Consider the following 16,202-nt stretch of genomic DNA (forward strand, 5'->3'; position numbering starts at 1 on the left):
TTTGGGATAAATGAAACTCTTGACTTTTAGCCATGTCAAATGTATTTGCTTGGGACTGCAATAATTTAAGATAATTGTCTCCACTTTTACTTAAACTAGGAGGCAGAAGAGGGAAGGTGAAAGGCCCCACGTTCAGGATCTCTGGTGTTCAAGTCAATGCCAAGCTTGTCATTTCTCATGAGGAAGAGCTAGCTCCACTTCACAAGGCCATCCCTGCAGACCCGGAAGAGAGAAAAAAGTTTGCAAAAACAGTTAGATTTTAAATAATTGTGAAAGTTATCAAAAAATCTGAAATGATAATGCTCAGTTATGGTTTACTCTGCTTTTTATGAGTTGCTGAACCTGACTGTTTGTTGTTCATAGGTACATGATTCCATGCCACTCGAAGGCTGCACATTTTGATCTTGATTGGGGGAAAGAAGATGACTCCAGTCTGCTAATAGGAATCTATGAGTACGGTTATGGCAGTTGGGAGATGATCAAAATGGATCCAGATCTCAATCTCACACACAAAGTAAGTTCAAGCAATTATTTCCAACTTTTGTGATTTTCAGAGAATTGCACAAATTGTCCTCTTTTAATTTTTTGATATCACACAATACTATAACAATGCTTCTCAAAGTTTGAAACTTGCTTCTCAAGTGATTGGCAAGACTGCTCTGCAGAAAAAAAGTTTTAAGCCTTAGATTTCTATCATTTTAATTGTATATGAAACAACTATATTTTTGTGTTTGAGGACTCAGAGTACTCACCGATACCGATACTAACTTAACCAAGTAACCAATACCACTAGTACTTCTGACACGTAAAACTTAACTTTTACTTAACTTTGTTCACGAGTGAGGGCAGGATGGAGCGCGAAATCGACAGGCGGATCGGTGCAGCGTTGGCAGTAATGCGGATTCTGTACCAGTCCGTCGTGGTGAAGAGAGAGCCGAGCCAAATGCCAAAGCTCTCGATTTACCGGTCGATCTACGCTCCCGCCCTCACCTATGGTCACGTGACCGAAACAACGAGATCCAGGATACAAGCGGCCGAAATGAGTTTCCTCCGCAGGGTGTCCCGGCTCTCCCTTAGAGATAGGGTGAGAAGCTCGGTCATCCGGGAGAGACTCTGAGTAGAGCCGCTGCTCCTCCACGTTGAGAGGAGCCAGATAAGGTGGCTCGGGCATCTCATCAGGATGCCTCCTGGACGCCTCCCTGGGGAGGTGTTCCGGGCATGTCCCACCAGTAGGAGACCCCGGGGACGACCCAGGACGCACTGGAGAGACTATGTCTCTCAGCTGGCCTGGGAACGCCTTGGGATCCCCCGGGATGAGCTGGAGGAAGTGGCTGGGGAGAGGGAAGTCTGGGAGTCCCTCCTAAAGCTGCTGCCCCCGCGACCTGACCCCGGCTAAGCGGAAAAGGATGGATGGATGGATGGATGGATGGATGGATGGATGGATGGATGGATGGATGGACATTACTAGATGAGATTTTGGGGTATAGATCAGAACCACAATTGTTTTTCTAAAAGACTGCATTTGAGTTACTCTGGTTTGTTAAAAATGAATCAGTAGGAAGTGATACTGTGTCACACTGCCAGTGTCAGTGTCCAAAGTAATTTTTGCCTATCAAAACTGCCTTTGGAAAGCTGTCCGGCTGCGGGTGCCAGTCTATATCAAAAAGTCGCTGTTAGCCACTAGTCACTAATGTTGGCACAATGACACTGTGATTAGCTCGTGATTATTTAAGTGTCCTTCATTAGCAATTGAATTAAAAAAGAAAAATACTAATTCTTTTGGGGTTCATGTTATGTAGTTGTTAGTGGCAAGTTGTAATGACAGGACTTGCCTCAGAGCTGAGGCTTTCATCAAAATAAAGATTTCAAACAGTGCAATCACGTGATTGTCAAAGTTTTTTTTTTTTTTTTTGTTCTGTTATATAAATGTTCTCACACAAACAGTCGCCCTTCTCTTCCACAAAGGAGCGGTATGCCACTCGTGACACCAATCATCTCAGAGCTGCTGCTCATGAGCTAAGGGCAATAACGTGCACTACGAGGAGTAGCAACACTGATAGAGAAATCACAAGAAGCTCATACTAATTGCTAAGATCATTTTGTGTTGCAAAACACCAGAAAGAAGTGCTTATGTGTCCAGTACACTTTTCATGGAAGCCTGGCTGAAACTGAAATTGGAGGTTGAACATCATCAAAAAATGTCTTGTCTTGTATTGTTGGTTTCACTGTTTTTATTAATGATGTCAACTTTTCACAGTTGCCAAAAACTTCATATTCTCTCCAAACAAATTATGTCAAATTGTCTGTTACAGCTTTTACCAGATGACCCTGATAAGAAGCCCCAAGCAAAACAGCTCCAGACCAGAGCAGACTACCTCATCAAGTTACTGAGCAAGGACCTTGCCAAAAAAGAAGCTCAGAAACAAGCAGGGACAGTATGTCTAACATTTACATTTTGTATTCAGTCAATTATTTGTGCATTCATTAAATGAAATACGCCTTGCAATTATGTGTAGGTCAATTCTCGAAAGAGGAAGCCAAGAAGCAAAAAGAGAGAAATTGTGAAACCATCACAAATAGATGAGATGATTAAAAGTGCATCATCAGATCCTCCATCGGATAAAAGATCGGACGATGAGGATGAAATAGATGAGGAAAAGGTACATTAAAATTCCTGTTATGTTTGCCTCGTTGCTGTGCCTCGTCGAAGTTTTTGCGCTCATGCGAGACAACTGTTTCAGGAGGAGATGCCCGAGAAGGTTTTAAGCAGACGAACCAGATCAGATAGAGAGACAGTAAAGGAAGAAAATCAGGAGGAGGAAGAAGATGATGAGGAAGAGGAGGAAGAGGAGGAGACTCAACAGGATAATGGCTCGTCATCTGGTGAGAGGGAGTATAAAGAGGAAATAAAGAAAGAATGCAAAAAGGAGAAAAAAGAAGACAGTTGGGACAGTAAAGACAACAAGGAGCCAAAAGAGAGAAAAGAAGTCAAACCTTTGGATTCAGTCCATAAACAAGAGGACAGTATGGAAAAGGTAAATCCACTTAAATATTAGTGTGAAGGCGAGTGCCTTCACACTAATGTTCTTCTACTTTGTTTGTTTTTTTTCCTTATTAAACAACTTATTCCTCCCACTTTTTTTACACCTAACTACTCCCACATGCTTTAACCGATTCACCCCATTCCAACTTTCACACGTTCCAAAAATTCACGGCATCTTTGCTACCATTTTATTTGTTCATAACATTTACCGTTTTTTGCGTAATTAGCAAATATGTGCCTTAAAATTCCCCATTCATTCTTAATGGCACATTCAACACGAGCCATTTTCCTGAGTGGGTTCGAATCTCACTTGGCCGTTATTCTTTATTCATTCATTTAATTTTAACACATCATTTTAATAATTTATTTTGTTCAACATCATCATAATTAATTTACCATTTTTATTTCATTTAATCATTTTATTTCTCATCATTTAGCATCATTCCACCGCATCAACAGTAAGTTACTGTTTAGCTCAGTAGGTAGAGCATCAGACTTCTGCACTCAACGTCGTGGGTTCGAGTCCCGTAATAACAATAACGTGAAGTGTCTTCGCCTTCACACGCAATTTCTCCAGAAATTACAAATTCTAGTTAAACAATTTATTCCTCCCACTTTTTTGACACCTAACTACTCCCACATGCTTTAACTGATTCACCCCATTCCCACTTTCACACGTTCCAAAAATTCACGGCATGTTTGCTACCATTTTTTTTGTTCATAACATTTACCGGTTTTGCGTAATTAACAAATTTGTTCCTTAAAATCCCCCATTCATTCTTAATGGCACATTCAACACGAGCCATTTTCCCGAGGTGGGTTCGAATCTCATATTGGCCGTTATTTTTTATTCATTTATTTAATTTTCATACATTTTAATCATTTATTTTATTCAACATCATCATAATTAATGTACTATTTTTCTCATTTAATCATTTTATTTCTCATCTTTAGCATCATTCCACCGCATCAATAGTAAGTCACTGTTTAGCTCAGTATGTAGAGCATCAGACTTTCACCCTCAACGTCGTGAGTTCGAGTCTCACAATAGTGTGAAGTGTCTTCGCCTTCACACGCAATTTCTCCAGAAATTGCAAATTGTAGTTAGTGTGAAGGTGAAGACCTTCACACTATTATTGTACTTTTTTGTTTTGCCCGTTTTTTTGTCCCTTAACTACTTCCACATACTTCAACCGATTCAGTCCGTTCCACTTTTCACTTATTCCTAATATTCAGGAATCACCTGCTTACATTTTTTTCATTCAAAAAATTTTTCCGTTTTCACAAAATTCACAAATTTCCGGCAATTTTTGCCCCATTCAATAACGTGAAGTGTCTTCGCCTTCACACGCAATTTCTCCAGAAATTACAAATTCTAGTTAAACAACTTATTCCTCCCACTTTTTTGACACCTAACTACTCCAACATTTCACATTTACGTTGTTAGTATGAAGGTGAAGACCTTCACACTATTGTTATTCTACATTTTTGTTGTGCCTGTTTTTTTTACGCTTAACTACTTCCACATACTTCAACCGATTCACTCCGTTCCACTTTTCACTTATTCCAAATATTCATGACATGGGTGCTCACATTTTTTTCATTTAAAAAATTTTCCGTTTTCACAAAATTCACAAATTTCCGGCAATTTTTGCCCCATTCATTCTTAATGGCAGATTCAACATTTCACATTTACGTTGTTCCAGTTCTAAATTCACATAATTCCACACATTCAAATCACATTGGGGACATTCCCAAACTTGCCATATTCAAAAATTTCACGTTTCAAAATTTCGCAAAATTTCACAAAATTTCATTTTTCACTTCTAATTTCTACATACTTCAACCGATTCAACTCATTCCAACTCGTTCGCAAAAAAACTGTTCATCTTTTGCCTACCTATTCCACACCTTCCCATTTAGCAAAAATTTCACATTTTTCAAATTTGAAATTCAACCAAATTTTCCAAAATGTCCTTTTTCCACTCTAATTTCTAAATTTTTCAACCGATTCAACCCATTCCAACTTTCAACTCTTCATATTCTTCCTCCCTATTCCCCAAATTCACGCTTACCATAAATTCCACATTTTCAAATTTGAAATTCAACCAAATTTTCCAAAATTTCCTTTTTCCACTCTAATTTCTACATTTTTCAACCGATTCAACTCGTTTCAACATCATTCTTCAGCATTCCCTGAGTATTTATTCAACTTCTTCACCTTCACACGCAATTTCTTCAGGAATTGCAAATTCTAGTTATCTTTTAATCTTAACACATCATTTTAATCATTTGTGTGAAGGTGAAGACCTTCACACTATTGTTGTGCCCACTTTTTGGACGCTTAACTACTTCCACATACTTCAACCGATTCACTCCGTTCCACTTTTCATTTATTCCAAATATTCATGACACGGGTGCTCACATTTTTTTCATTCAAAAAATTCAACCCCACTTCCACTATACTTCCACAATTCAACCCTTGACCCCACTTCCAGTGTGGCGGCCATCTTGGATTGACCCTGAAGTGATCCCAATGACCCCTGAATGGACCGGAAGTGACCCCAAATGAACCGGAAGTGACCTCAGGCAAACCGGAAGTGACCCCAAATAGACCAGAAGTGACCTCAGGCAAACCGGAAGTTATCCAAAATAAACCGGAGGTGGCCTACATTGAACCGGAAGTGACCCAAATAAACCGGAAGTTGCCTCAGCTGAACCGGAAGTGGTCTATATTGAACTGGAAGTGACCCAAATAAACCGGAAGTGACCTAAATTGAACCGAAAGTGACCCAAATAAACCGGAATTTACCTAAATTGAACCGAAATATTTATATTTAAATTCTCCAAAATTCCGTTTTTCACCTCTAATTTCTACGTTTCTCAAGTAATTCAACTCGTTTCAACATCATTCGGCAGCTTTCCCCAAAAAGTTATTCAAACATTTTGCCTTCACATGCAATCTCTCCAGAAATTGCAAATTCAAATTATTATTATACACACATACTGTCAACAAATGGACATGATTATGTTTTATTTATTTTTTTCAACAGACTGAAAGCAAAGCTGAGGTCAGAGAACGAATAAAAAAAGCACCTGATGGGGCAGTCCACATAACAGCAAGTGGAGAGAATATACCAGTGTCTGAGGAGTCTGAAGAATTGGACCAGAAAACATTCAGTGTGGTACGGTCAAACTTTCACAAAGCTGGGCATGATTGTTTTGAAATGGGTTTTGTTTCATTCATTATGAATAAATTACATTCTTCTGAGCCAATCACCTAGCTGTAGTTAGCATTGACTGTTTGAATGTTGCAGTGTAAAGAGAGAATGCGGCCAGTGAAAGCAGCCCTAAAGCAGCTGGACCGACCAGAGAAGGGTCTCTCAGAGCGTGAGCAGCTTGAACATACCAGGCAATGTCTCATCAAGATTGGAGACCACATCACGGAATGTCTAAAGGAGTATTCCAATCCTGACCTCATCAAACAGTGGCGAAAGTAAGCATGTTTTGCCTCTGTTACAAAAAAGCGTCAATAAATAGGGAACCAATCCTTCCAGAGATTGAATACATATTTGGCCACTCAAATACAAACTAATAATTTTGATTTCAGCGTTACACAGTATTTTTTACATCATTAACTCAAGAATGGGTTCATATTTTTAGACAATACGGGACAAAAAAAAAGATATACATAAAACATAATGACACGATGAACATGACATTGATGACTATAATGAACTTATTGATTAAATATCAAGTTATATTAGCTTTGGGTTTTTCATTACAGCTTTTCTTTTATCTATATTTTTCTAATTCAGTTAGTTTTAACTCGTTAGCGGGTATGTATTTGGTATTTTATTTGTATTAGTTTTTGATTTTGTGGAATATTAAATCACGAACATGAAAAATTCACTAAGACAAAATACGGTAATTATAGTCAGTTCATGTTTTATAAACTAAAATTAAGTTTCAGGTCATTTTATTATTCTAAGAAAAACTCGTTTTTGTTTAATCTCTTTAATGATAATGTTATTTCAATTTTGTTTTTATATTATGTTTCATTAGCTTGAGTAACTTTGACACAGAGGTGTTTGAATGAATTTATACAGTCTGGTATTTTGTCTACCTTTTTATGCTTGTTCAACTTTGTCTGCAATGTGTCTAGAAAGCCTGTTTTACTAAGTTTAAATGTGTTTAAATTGTGTGGGAGGAGTATTTCAAATATTGTAGATGTTCACCTATTGTGGGTGGGTCAGTTTAACTGCAGGATTACTCAAATTTAAGATTCTTTTTGTTAAATTAGCCCATGAACAAATTGTTACCCACACCGCATGAGCACCATGCACTGCTCCTAAACTACATTTTACATATCTGCAACAAATTGACACACATACACTCACTCGGATGGCTACTGAAGTGAGACAAATTGAATATTAATTTATACATGAAGATTTACCTTAAATAAAACGCCTCATCAGTTAGCATGACTATTAAGAATTGTGAATGTGATTTCTTCAATGTCTGAGTCGATAAGCACCCTTATAATAATAATAATAATGTTTGTTTTTGACAGAAACCTGTGGATATTTGTTTCAAAATTCACTGAGTTCGACGCCAGGAAATTACATAAATTGTATAAGCATGCCATCAAGAAAAGGCAAGAGAATGCACAGGTAGGGTAGTATGCCAGTATTTCTACATTGCTGGAATGGCAAAAAAATTATTCATTCATAATGATGGTTTTTTTTCTCTCTCTCTTTGTCTAAAACAGGCAATGGAGCAGAACACTAGGAGTACAAACACTATAGGTTTTAAACACACAGGTACTGTATGAATTTCACTTAATTGTGCAACCATCACCAGATTATTTTAGGGCTTTTCAGATAGATTTATTTTTCTGTGCTATTTTGTCCCAGATATCGAGCGGCTGAGGGACAACTCTCACCAGGATGACAGCAGCAGGGACAGTTATAGCTCAGACAGGCATCAGCCATCAGTGCGTTACCATGAAAGCAGCAAGGAAAGACACAGTTCGGAGGCCCACAGGAAGGCAGCAGAATCTAGAAAAAGACCCTACTCCTCATTCAGCAATGGCAAAGACCACAGAGACCACTACCGACCGGACAGCAGGGACCGAGACAGGCAGGACAGGTGAATACTAAAATGTCTTTCAGCCTACTTGATTTAAATGCTTCAGTTACAATAAACAAGGGATGTTCTATGCCATTTTTTTTTCAGACTGGTACCAGTATGAGTGCTTAACACTTGAGTACTTGCATATAATAAATAGAAGCATCCAGAGGAAAAATACCATTCATATTACAAAATATACACACAACTCTGTAATAATAGACAAGTAAAAACACTATATTGCCTGTACTGCATTACGCAGAAAAAAAATGGTTGTAATAATGCACTGAACAATGACATTCTATTTTTCTAAATTGTATTGAGACAGATATACATAGTTCATAGGTGACATGGGTCAAATACGGTGATTGCTTGAGCTAGTCCACAAATGTTAATATGGGTAATGATGCACCAATACTCTATGCCTCCAATTATAAAATGCTCCGACACTACAACTCCGATTGTACTTCATTGATCTGAGATGGCTTCCGGTTAAGAGCCATGATAGATATGTGGAAGTAATTTAAGGTAAACACTGATGATGGATGACACATTTAGTCGACGACAAATTGTCCCCTGAAAAACACTGCATATGATGACCTTGGCTTGTGTGGCAACAAAGGTGGCAACCCTGCATTTCTTGAAAGAAAGCTTTGTATTGGGTATTTTTGGTGGCCCAAACATATGGGCTTTGTTGCTAACATGTGTGATACTACTGCATTACCCACAATACTATTGTTTACATCACGGATGACACAGATTACCATTACTGCGCATGTGAGTCACAAACAAGGTATACAGTCAGCGGGATGAGCTGGAGACAGCCAGTTTCTACAGAAAAAGAAAGTATTAAATACAACAAATAGGTTTTGTTATGCGTTTGCTATATGCATTTGTTATATGCTTTTCCTCCTGCGCATGTGCAGACGTGTTGTATGTCGGGAGTCAAGGAAATGGTTCAGTCGTAATGGAGTCACGTGGTTGAGGTGTACAAGTAAAGTCGAGTGAGACGCACAGTCGTCGTTATTGTCGTTATTCAACTTCACATGGTAGCAGAGAATGGCCGCTGGTAATTACAAAGTTCCGCCAGCGTTTGATGAGAAGTCTTACGAAAGTTGGAAAAATAAAGTCAAAATATGGAGACTTGTTACGGACTTGGATAAAAAGAACCAGGCTTTGGCGCTTGCCTTGTCGCTAATGGGAAGAGCGAGAGACAGCGCGCTGAAAACATCCGCAGGAGATTTGAATACAGATGATGGAATGACTACACTTTTGGGATAACTGGACTCATTGTTTTTGAAAGTAGAAATGGACCGCCAATACGAGGCATATACAGAGTTCGACCGGATAACGAAAGACACAGGCATTTCAATGGCGGACTACATTGTCGAGTTTGAACGGAGGTACAACAGAATTCGCCAGTTCAAAATGGAGTTACCAGATGCGGTGTTAGCTTTCAAGCTGCTAGACACTGCGGGACTTTATATCAAAGACAAACAGTTAGCACTTACCGCTTGTCCAAGTCTCACGTTTGACAACATGAAGGCTGCCTTGAAGAGGATATTTAGCGACAATACGGCACTAGGCGGAGTCGGTGCACTGCAGGTGAGTGGAGATCCAACTGACAATGCCTACTACACAAGGTTTGCTGGCAGGAGAGAAAGTAGGTCAAATCCGCGACAACAAGCAGCTGTTCAAGGTACCAATCCATTTGACAGATATGATAGAAGAACTGCCAAAGTTTATATCACTGGGCAAAAGACTGCCCCCACAAAAATGAACATGCTAAACTAACCAAAGAAGAAAGACAAACGGAGGTTGATGAATGCAACATTACCTTATTGTCTAAAGATGCGTTGACTAACACAGAGATTTTCCCAGTGGAGTCTCTAGGATCTACTGTAATTGAGACAGCTTGCACCAGAACAGTGTGTCGTGAAAAATGGCTTGATCATTATGTCAGTCAACTAACACATGATGAATTGTTGAAAATGAAAGATGTGAAAAGTGCAAGACCATTCAAGTTTGGTGATGGGAAAATTGTCCATTCTACAAAGAAGGTGAAAATCCCAGCTGTGATAGCACAAACTAAATGCCAAATTGAGACAGAAGTTGTCCCAGCCGATATCCCTTTGCTGTTAAGCAAGACTTCACTGAAAAGAGTTGGTGCTGTTTTGGACATTGAAAATGACAAGGCCGTAATGTTCAAGCAACCAGTGAAACTTGAATTCACAACATCAGGACATTATTGTGTGAAGTTGAGGGACGAAAATACCCCAGATGGACGGGACATTTTAAGTGAAAACGAAAGTCAAAGTCTTCTTTATTGTCAATTTCATCACGTCAAGACACACAAAGAGATCAAAATTTCGTTTCCTCCTATCACATGGTGACATTATATATATATATATTCAAGTAAACAACACAAAAATAAAAACAAGAGGGCACATACAATGAATGAATGAATGAATGAATGAATAAATAAATAAATAAATAAATAAATAAATAAATAAATAAATAAATAAATAAATAAATAAATAAATAGGAGGAGCAAAAATGGAGCAAGTGTGCATACAGCAGACAGTCGGAATATAGCGCAAAAGTACAGGAGTAGTGCAAGGCAGCCAACGTGGCCCAAAAGGCCAAGACAAAACAAGAGAAACAAAAGGTGCTATTGAAATTGCACAAACAGTTTGGACATGCCTCAGTTGACAGACTGAAAAAACTACTGACCTGCTCAGGTAATACTGATGAGGAGTGCATAACAATCCTGCTTGAAATTGTAAAGAACTGTGAGACATGCATCAGGTATAGTAAACCAAAGCAAAAGCCAGCAGTAGGTCTACCCATGGCCTCAGCTTACAATGAAACTGTAGCTATGGACTTACATGAGCTAGAGCCAGGGGTGTGGTATTTGAATGCCATTGACCATTTCACAAGATACAGTGCAGGGAGTATTGTTACCACAAAGAAATTGTGAAGCACTTTATTCACTACTAAGTGTTCATGGCCCTCCACGCAGACTGTTCACTGACAATGGGGGTGAATTTAATCATGAAGAAATGAGGGACTTGGCTGAAAACTTTAACATGGAAGTGAAAACAACTGCAGCGTATAGCCCATGGACCAATGGCCTTTTAGAAAGGCATAATCAAACCCTCACTGAAATCCTGTTGAAAGTAGAGACAGACAACGGATGTGATTGGAAGACAGCCCTTGACTGGACCCTGATGAAAAAAAAAAACATGCATAATGTGCATGGCTACAGTCCTAACCAACTTGTGTTCGGGCAGAACCCAAATCTGCCGTCAGTTCTCACTGATAGGCCGCCAGCTCTGGAAGGGACTAGCATGTCTACTTGGATAGCTCAGCACATCTCAGCATTGCATGCCATGAGGAAAGCGTTCACAGAAGCAGAATGCTCTGAGCGGATCCGAAGAGCCCTTCATAAACAACAACAACCCACTGATGACCTATATGAAACTGGGGATAAGGTTTACTATAAACGGGCGGATTCGACAGAGTGGAAAAGTCCAGGTGTGGTCATCGGCCAAGATGGTGTGGCGATATTTGTTCGCCACGGGGGCACTTATGTCCGTGTGCATCAATCCAGACTTCGAAGGGTTGATGGCTGTGTTGAGGAAAAGAGATGAGCCGTTAATGAGAACTGAAAATGCCCCCTTACCAGAAACAGGACTTTTTGAAAATAACACTGTAGATGAAAGTGAAAAAGAGGCACCCTCAAACGATGAAGATGCTGAGGATAGCAATGACCCTCTCACACATCAGCACGTTCAAATACTAGTATTGAAGGACAAAAGCTGAAAACTGGTCAGGTAGTCACATATACAGACAGTGTAAGTGGCCAAGCACAAACCGGAAAAATCCTCAGCCGGGCAGGAAAGTCCACTGGAACATACAAAAACTGGTACAACTTACAGTATACAGAACCTGAGGGAATTGCTGGCACAACTGGATCAGTGGACTTAGGACAAGTGAACGATCTTCAGCTGGATCCAACTGAGCATGCTGACTTATGTACAGACTGCCATGTAGAGGACATACTGATTGTGAAGGATAATGCCTTCTTTTCTGCCAAACATGCTGAACTCAACTGGAAACAGAACAATGTGTTTGAAGAGGTCAAAGATGGTCAGAAATCCATCTCCACAAGGTGGGTGTGCACACTCAAGGAAACACCACAGGGGGTCGTACCTAAAGGCAGAGTAGTTGCAAGAGGCTTTGAGGAAATGAACACAGACGAGCTCCCAAAAGACTCACCCACATGTGCCTTAGAGTCTTTAAAAATAATTATGGCTGTTAAATCTCAAAAGAAATGGCAGCTGAACTCTATGGACATTAAAGCAGCCCTTTTGCAAGGTAAAGAGTTAACCAGAAATGTCTACATCCCCCCCTCCCCCGGAAGCACAGAGCATAGAAACTGTGTGGAAATTGAAAACCAAATCTGTAACAGAGAAAAGACTCGAGATCAGCAGTGTGAAGGAACTACTCAGCTCTGGGACTATTCAGCAGATCCAGTGGTCAGCGACTTAGGCGCAACTCACTGACAGTTTGACCAAGAAAGGGGCGTCTGCACTCGTTTTGCTGAGGGCCCTCAGTGAAGGTGTATGGCAGCTTAGAACCTAAATGGACATGACACAAAAGACCTTTTGTACATACTGTTCTACTCAGCTCACTGGCCTAGTGGTAGAGTGTCCGCCCTGAGACTGGAAGGTTGTGGGTTCAAACCCCGGCCGGGTCATATCAAAGACTATAAAAATGGGACCCATTACCTCCCTGCTTGGCACTCAGCATTAAAAATTGCAATTGGGGGTTTAGATCACCAAATGATTCCCAGGCACGGCACCGCCGCTGCTCACTGCTACCCTCTCCCCCAGGGGATGGGTTAAATGTAAAGGACTAATTTCACCACACGCAGTTGTGTGTGTGTGACAATCATTGGGATTTTAACTTTTTAATTTGTTATTAACGCTGAAATTTTATGTTAAGGTAAAATAAAATGGAAGGAAATATTTTCTTTGCACTGCTTTTCTTAAAAGAAAAAAGGGAAGTTTGTAATGCTTGTATGCAAATGCATATAGCAAACGCATAGTAGGAAAACTACTATGCGTTTGCTATATGCATTTGTTATATGCTTGTCCTGCTCATGTGCAGACGTGTTGTATGTCGGGAGTCAAGGAAATGTTTCAGTCGTTGTCATGGAGTCACGTTGTTGAGGTCTACAAGTAGTTGAGTGAGACGCACAGTTGTCGTTATTCAACTTCACAGGTTTTTGGTGACTGGCAATAATAGTCATTGATTGACATATGGCATAACATGCTTTTTTTTTTTTGTTCTTCGTGATTGACAATGAAAGTCATCGATCGACATGCTGATAATGTGCCTTTTGTTCCCACATTTTTCTATGGAAATTGGTCCGTCACAGTCGGTGGCCAGTCGATCAGAGCATCGGTAATATTAACTTCACAAAACATTTTGCCAAATAGTGGAACGTCATGAAGTGGGTTTACTGTACCTAGAAAAAACTTGAAAGCTGACTGACCCAAATTAAGTTTGTTGTTTAGTTTTTTTCTAAATGGAGCCTTTGCAATTTAAAAATTGCATCCTACGACATTGCACTGTCATTTGGAATTTGATTGTTCCTATATCCAACAAATAATCATGCCGTTCTGAGTCAGGTTAATGTATTTGTGTGTGCAGACATTACAGCGATGGTAAGCAAAGGAAGTTGGAGGAGTTGCGCTCTAGCAGAGACCACCGGCCGGACCTAAAGGATCTCTCCCACTCGGACCAGCGCTCGTCTTACCGCTACCACTCGGACTGGCAGACGGAGCAGAGGGCCTCGGCCAGCGGGCCCCGCTCTCCCCGAGACCAGCGCTCGCCTTACGACTCACGTTCCCCGCTGGGCCACCGGTCTCCTTTCGATTATTCGTCCGACCACAAGAGCACACCGGAGCAGATCTGGAGCACCCGTAAGACATAACGGTAGCTGCCTGGGCCTGCTAATAGTGGCCATGAACTCGCTAACACAGCCCACGCCTTACAGGGAAGCTGTAGAAAGCACTGTTCCACTGGAGATGAACGCTAAGCAGCGCCTCAAAACAGGCATCATGGAAAACAAATCATAGCATATTTTTGTATTTAAGAGTTAAATGCTGCTGCGTACCCAGCATACCTTTTGTTATTTTTTTATAAAGTTTTCTCTTTTTTTCTTTTTTTTTTACCTCTGGACAGAATAGACCCTGAGCGCTGCGCCTCATTGTCCCGCCAACCCCATGACACTGGATCCTGTGTTTTGACTGTTCGTGTCTGTCTGTCTCGATCATGTCTAACGTGATTATCTACCTTATTTAAGTGTTAAGTCAGCCAAACCGTCAGCTGTTGCATGACTCATGTTACAAGCTGATGTCAAAAGTCCAGTCTGGGCTCAGGCTTACCACCTGACGTACCTCATTTACATACTTTCTCATTTGTTTGCGTAATAATTATTTAAGACCAGATTTTAGCTGTAAAGAAAACAAAAACATAACACCCTGTATTTGCTTTCTTCATTTTGTGAGCATTTTTTCCCTCCTGTAATGTAAATTTTTGTAAAATAGTAAATCAGTGGTCTTTTTCCTCAGGCTTTATGGATTCATTAAGACTTTACTTTTCTTTATCAACTCAGGCTTTTTTGTTCTACAAGTGAGTTTCTGTATAGTAGTTCTTTGACAAAAATTCTTTCCGAATGTAACTTTTGGTAAAGGGAACGTTCTTGCCGAGTTTGTCTCCAGCGCTTTTTTGTTAAAATCAGTGACTTTTCAAATCAGTCAAAAGAGACCTGCTTAGATATTTTTCACAACTGTTTTTTTCGTTAATTTTTCAATTTGTGACGTAGGCAATAATATTAATATTCTATGCAGCCAAGTATATTTGTGGTGAACCACCCAACTGAATGAAGTCACTGTTACGGTTCACACTGTTGTACATAATTTTCCTCTATATTTCAGAATCAATTTACACTGAGAGTGCATGGATTTTTATGAATTGTTTTTATATAGTTGTTTATGAAGCCATTAAAATCAATCACTGTATTCCCTTGGACAAGCCCTTAAAACATTTGTCAAGTGGGTCATACTGAAACTATACAATTCTGTGGATTTAGGCCTTAGCTTTTGTTGAGTTTGAGCTCCAACATACGATTACGCAGCAAGCAAGAACTGTTAACAATACTTAAGAGTGCTGCTCTTTGCAAAAACACGAACATAATCTCATCCCACATTTACCTCACTGGCTTCCTCTTATCCACAAGGATGATGCATAATCTCCCTGAAAACACATTTTACTTCTGAAATGCTACCTAGGACCTTCTCCAATGCAACATTCATTTTAGCAGTGCTTTGTCTTCATTCTAGAACCGTTAAAAAGGTCTCCCTGACCACTTAGCTTTATTTATTGTTCCATTAATTTTGATTATCCAAACTTACTTTTATACTATGACCAGCCTCTGAAGCTAAAGTAACTTCACATAACACAATGTGACTTGTGCTGATTGCACCACCTGCATGGTATGGTGGCGCACCGGTTGGCACGTCACAGTTCAGAGTTTGTGGGAATTGAACCCACAATCCGGCCCTCCTTGTGTGGAGTTTGCATGTTCTCCCCTTGCCTTTGTGGGTTCTCTCCAGGTGTTCAGATTTCTTCACACCCTAAAAGATTGAGTACTCCAAATTTCATCTCGGTGTGCCCTGTAATTGGCTGGCAACCAGTACAGGGTGTGCTCCGCCTACTGCCCGATGACTAATGCGATAGGATACACTTGCGACCCCAATGCTTTGAAGATATGACATATCGTTATATAAATTAAGGAAATTCAGATTGTTTGCCAGAGGTCGAAATGTGTTATGATCAACGAGAACAACAAACAATCTATCGCAGGCCCTTGTCTAAATTTAGACCGGCCCGAAGCATCGTGTCATAAAATGTGGCCCGCTGGCACTGTCGCGGGAACCTGCGAGCCAGATAAGTC

General features: G+C 40.0%; 1 protein-coding gene across 3 annotated transcripts in view; it reads left to right on the forward strand.

Moving 5' to 3' along the window:
* The window catches only part of chd1 (chromodomain helicase DNA binding protein 1), a 39,580-nt gene extending 24,313 nt beyond the window's left edge, over positions 1–15,267 (forward strand). For all 3 annotated transcript variants that reach the window (XM_085926347.1, XM_085926345.1, XM_085926346.1), the window contains exons 26-36: positions 100–238; positions 364–514; positions 2,313–2,435; positions 2,517–2,660; positions 2,742–3,035; positions 6,097–6,228; positions 6,361–6,539; positions 7,617–7,716; positions 7,815–7,866; positions 7,960–8,194; positions 13,895–15,267. In XM_085926347.1, coding sequence (XP_085782473.1) covers positions 100–238; positions 364–514; positions 2,313–2,435; positions 2,517–2,660; positions 2,742–3,035; positions 6,097–6,228; positions 6,361–6,539; positions 7,617–7,716; positions 7,815–7,866; positions 7,960–8,194; positions 13,895–14,177 — 1,832 coding nt within the window. In that variant the 3' untranslated portion in view covers positions 14,178–15,267. The remainder of the gene's footprint in view (positions 1–99; positions 239–363; positions 515–2,312; positions 2,436–2,516; positions 2,661–2,741; positions 3,036–6,096; positions 6,229–6,360; positions 6,540–7,616; positions 7,717–7,814; positions 7,867–7,959; positions 8,195–13,894) is intronic.
* Positions 15,268–16,202: the final 935 nt, after the last annotated feature.

The sequence above is a fragment of the Syngnathus leptorhynchus genome, chromosome 12 (assembly GCF_054491065.1).
Source record: "Syngnathus leptorhynchus isolate UIUO chromosome 12, UIUO_Slep, whole genome shotgun sequence".
Classification (NCBI taxonomy): domain Eukaryota; kingdom Metazoa; phylum Chordata; class Actinopteri; order Syngnathiformes; family Syngnathidae; genus Syngnathus; species Syngnathus leptorhynchus.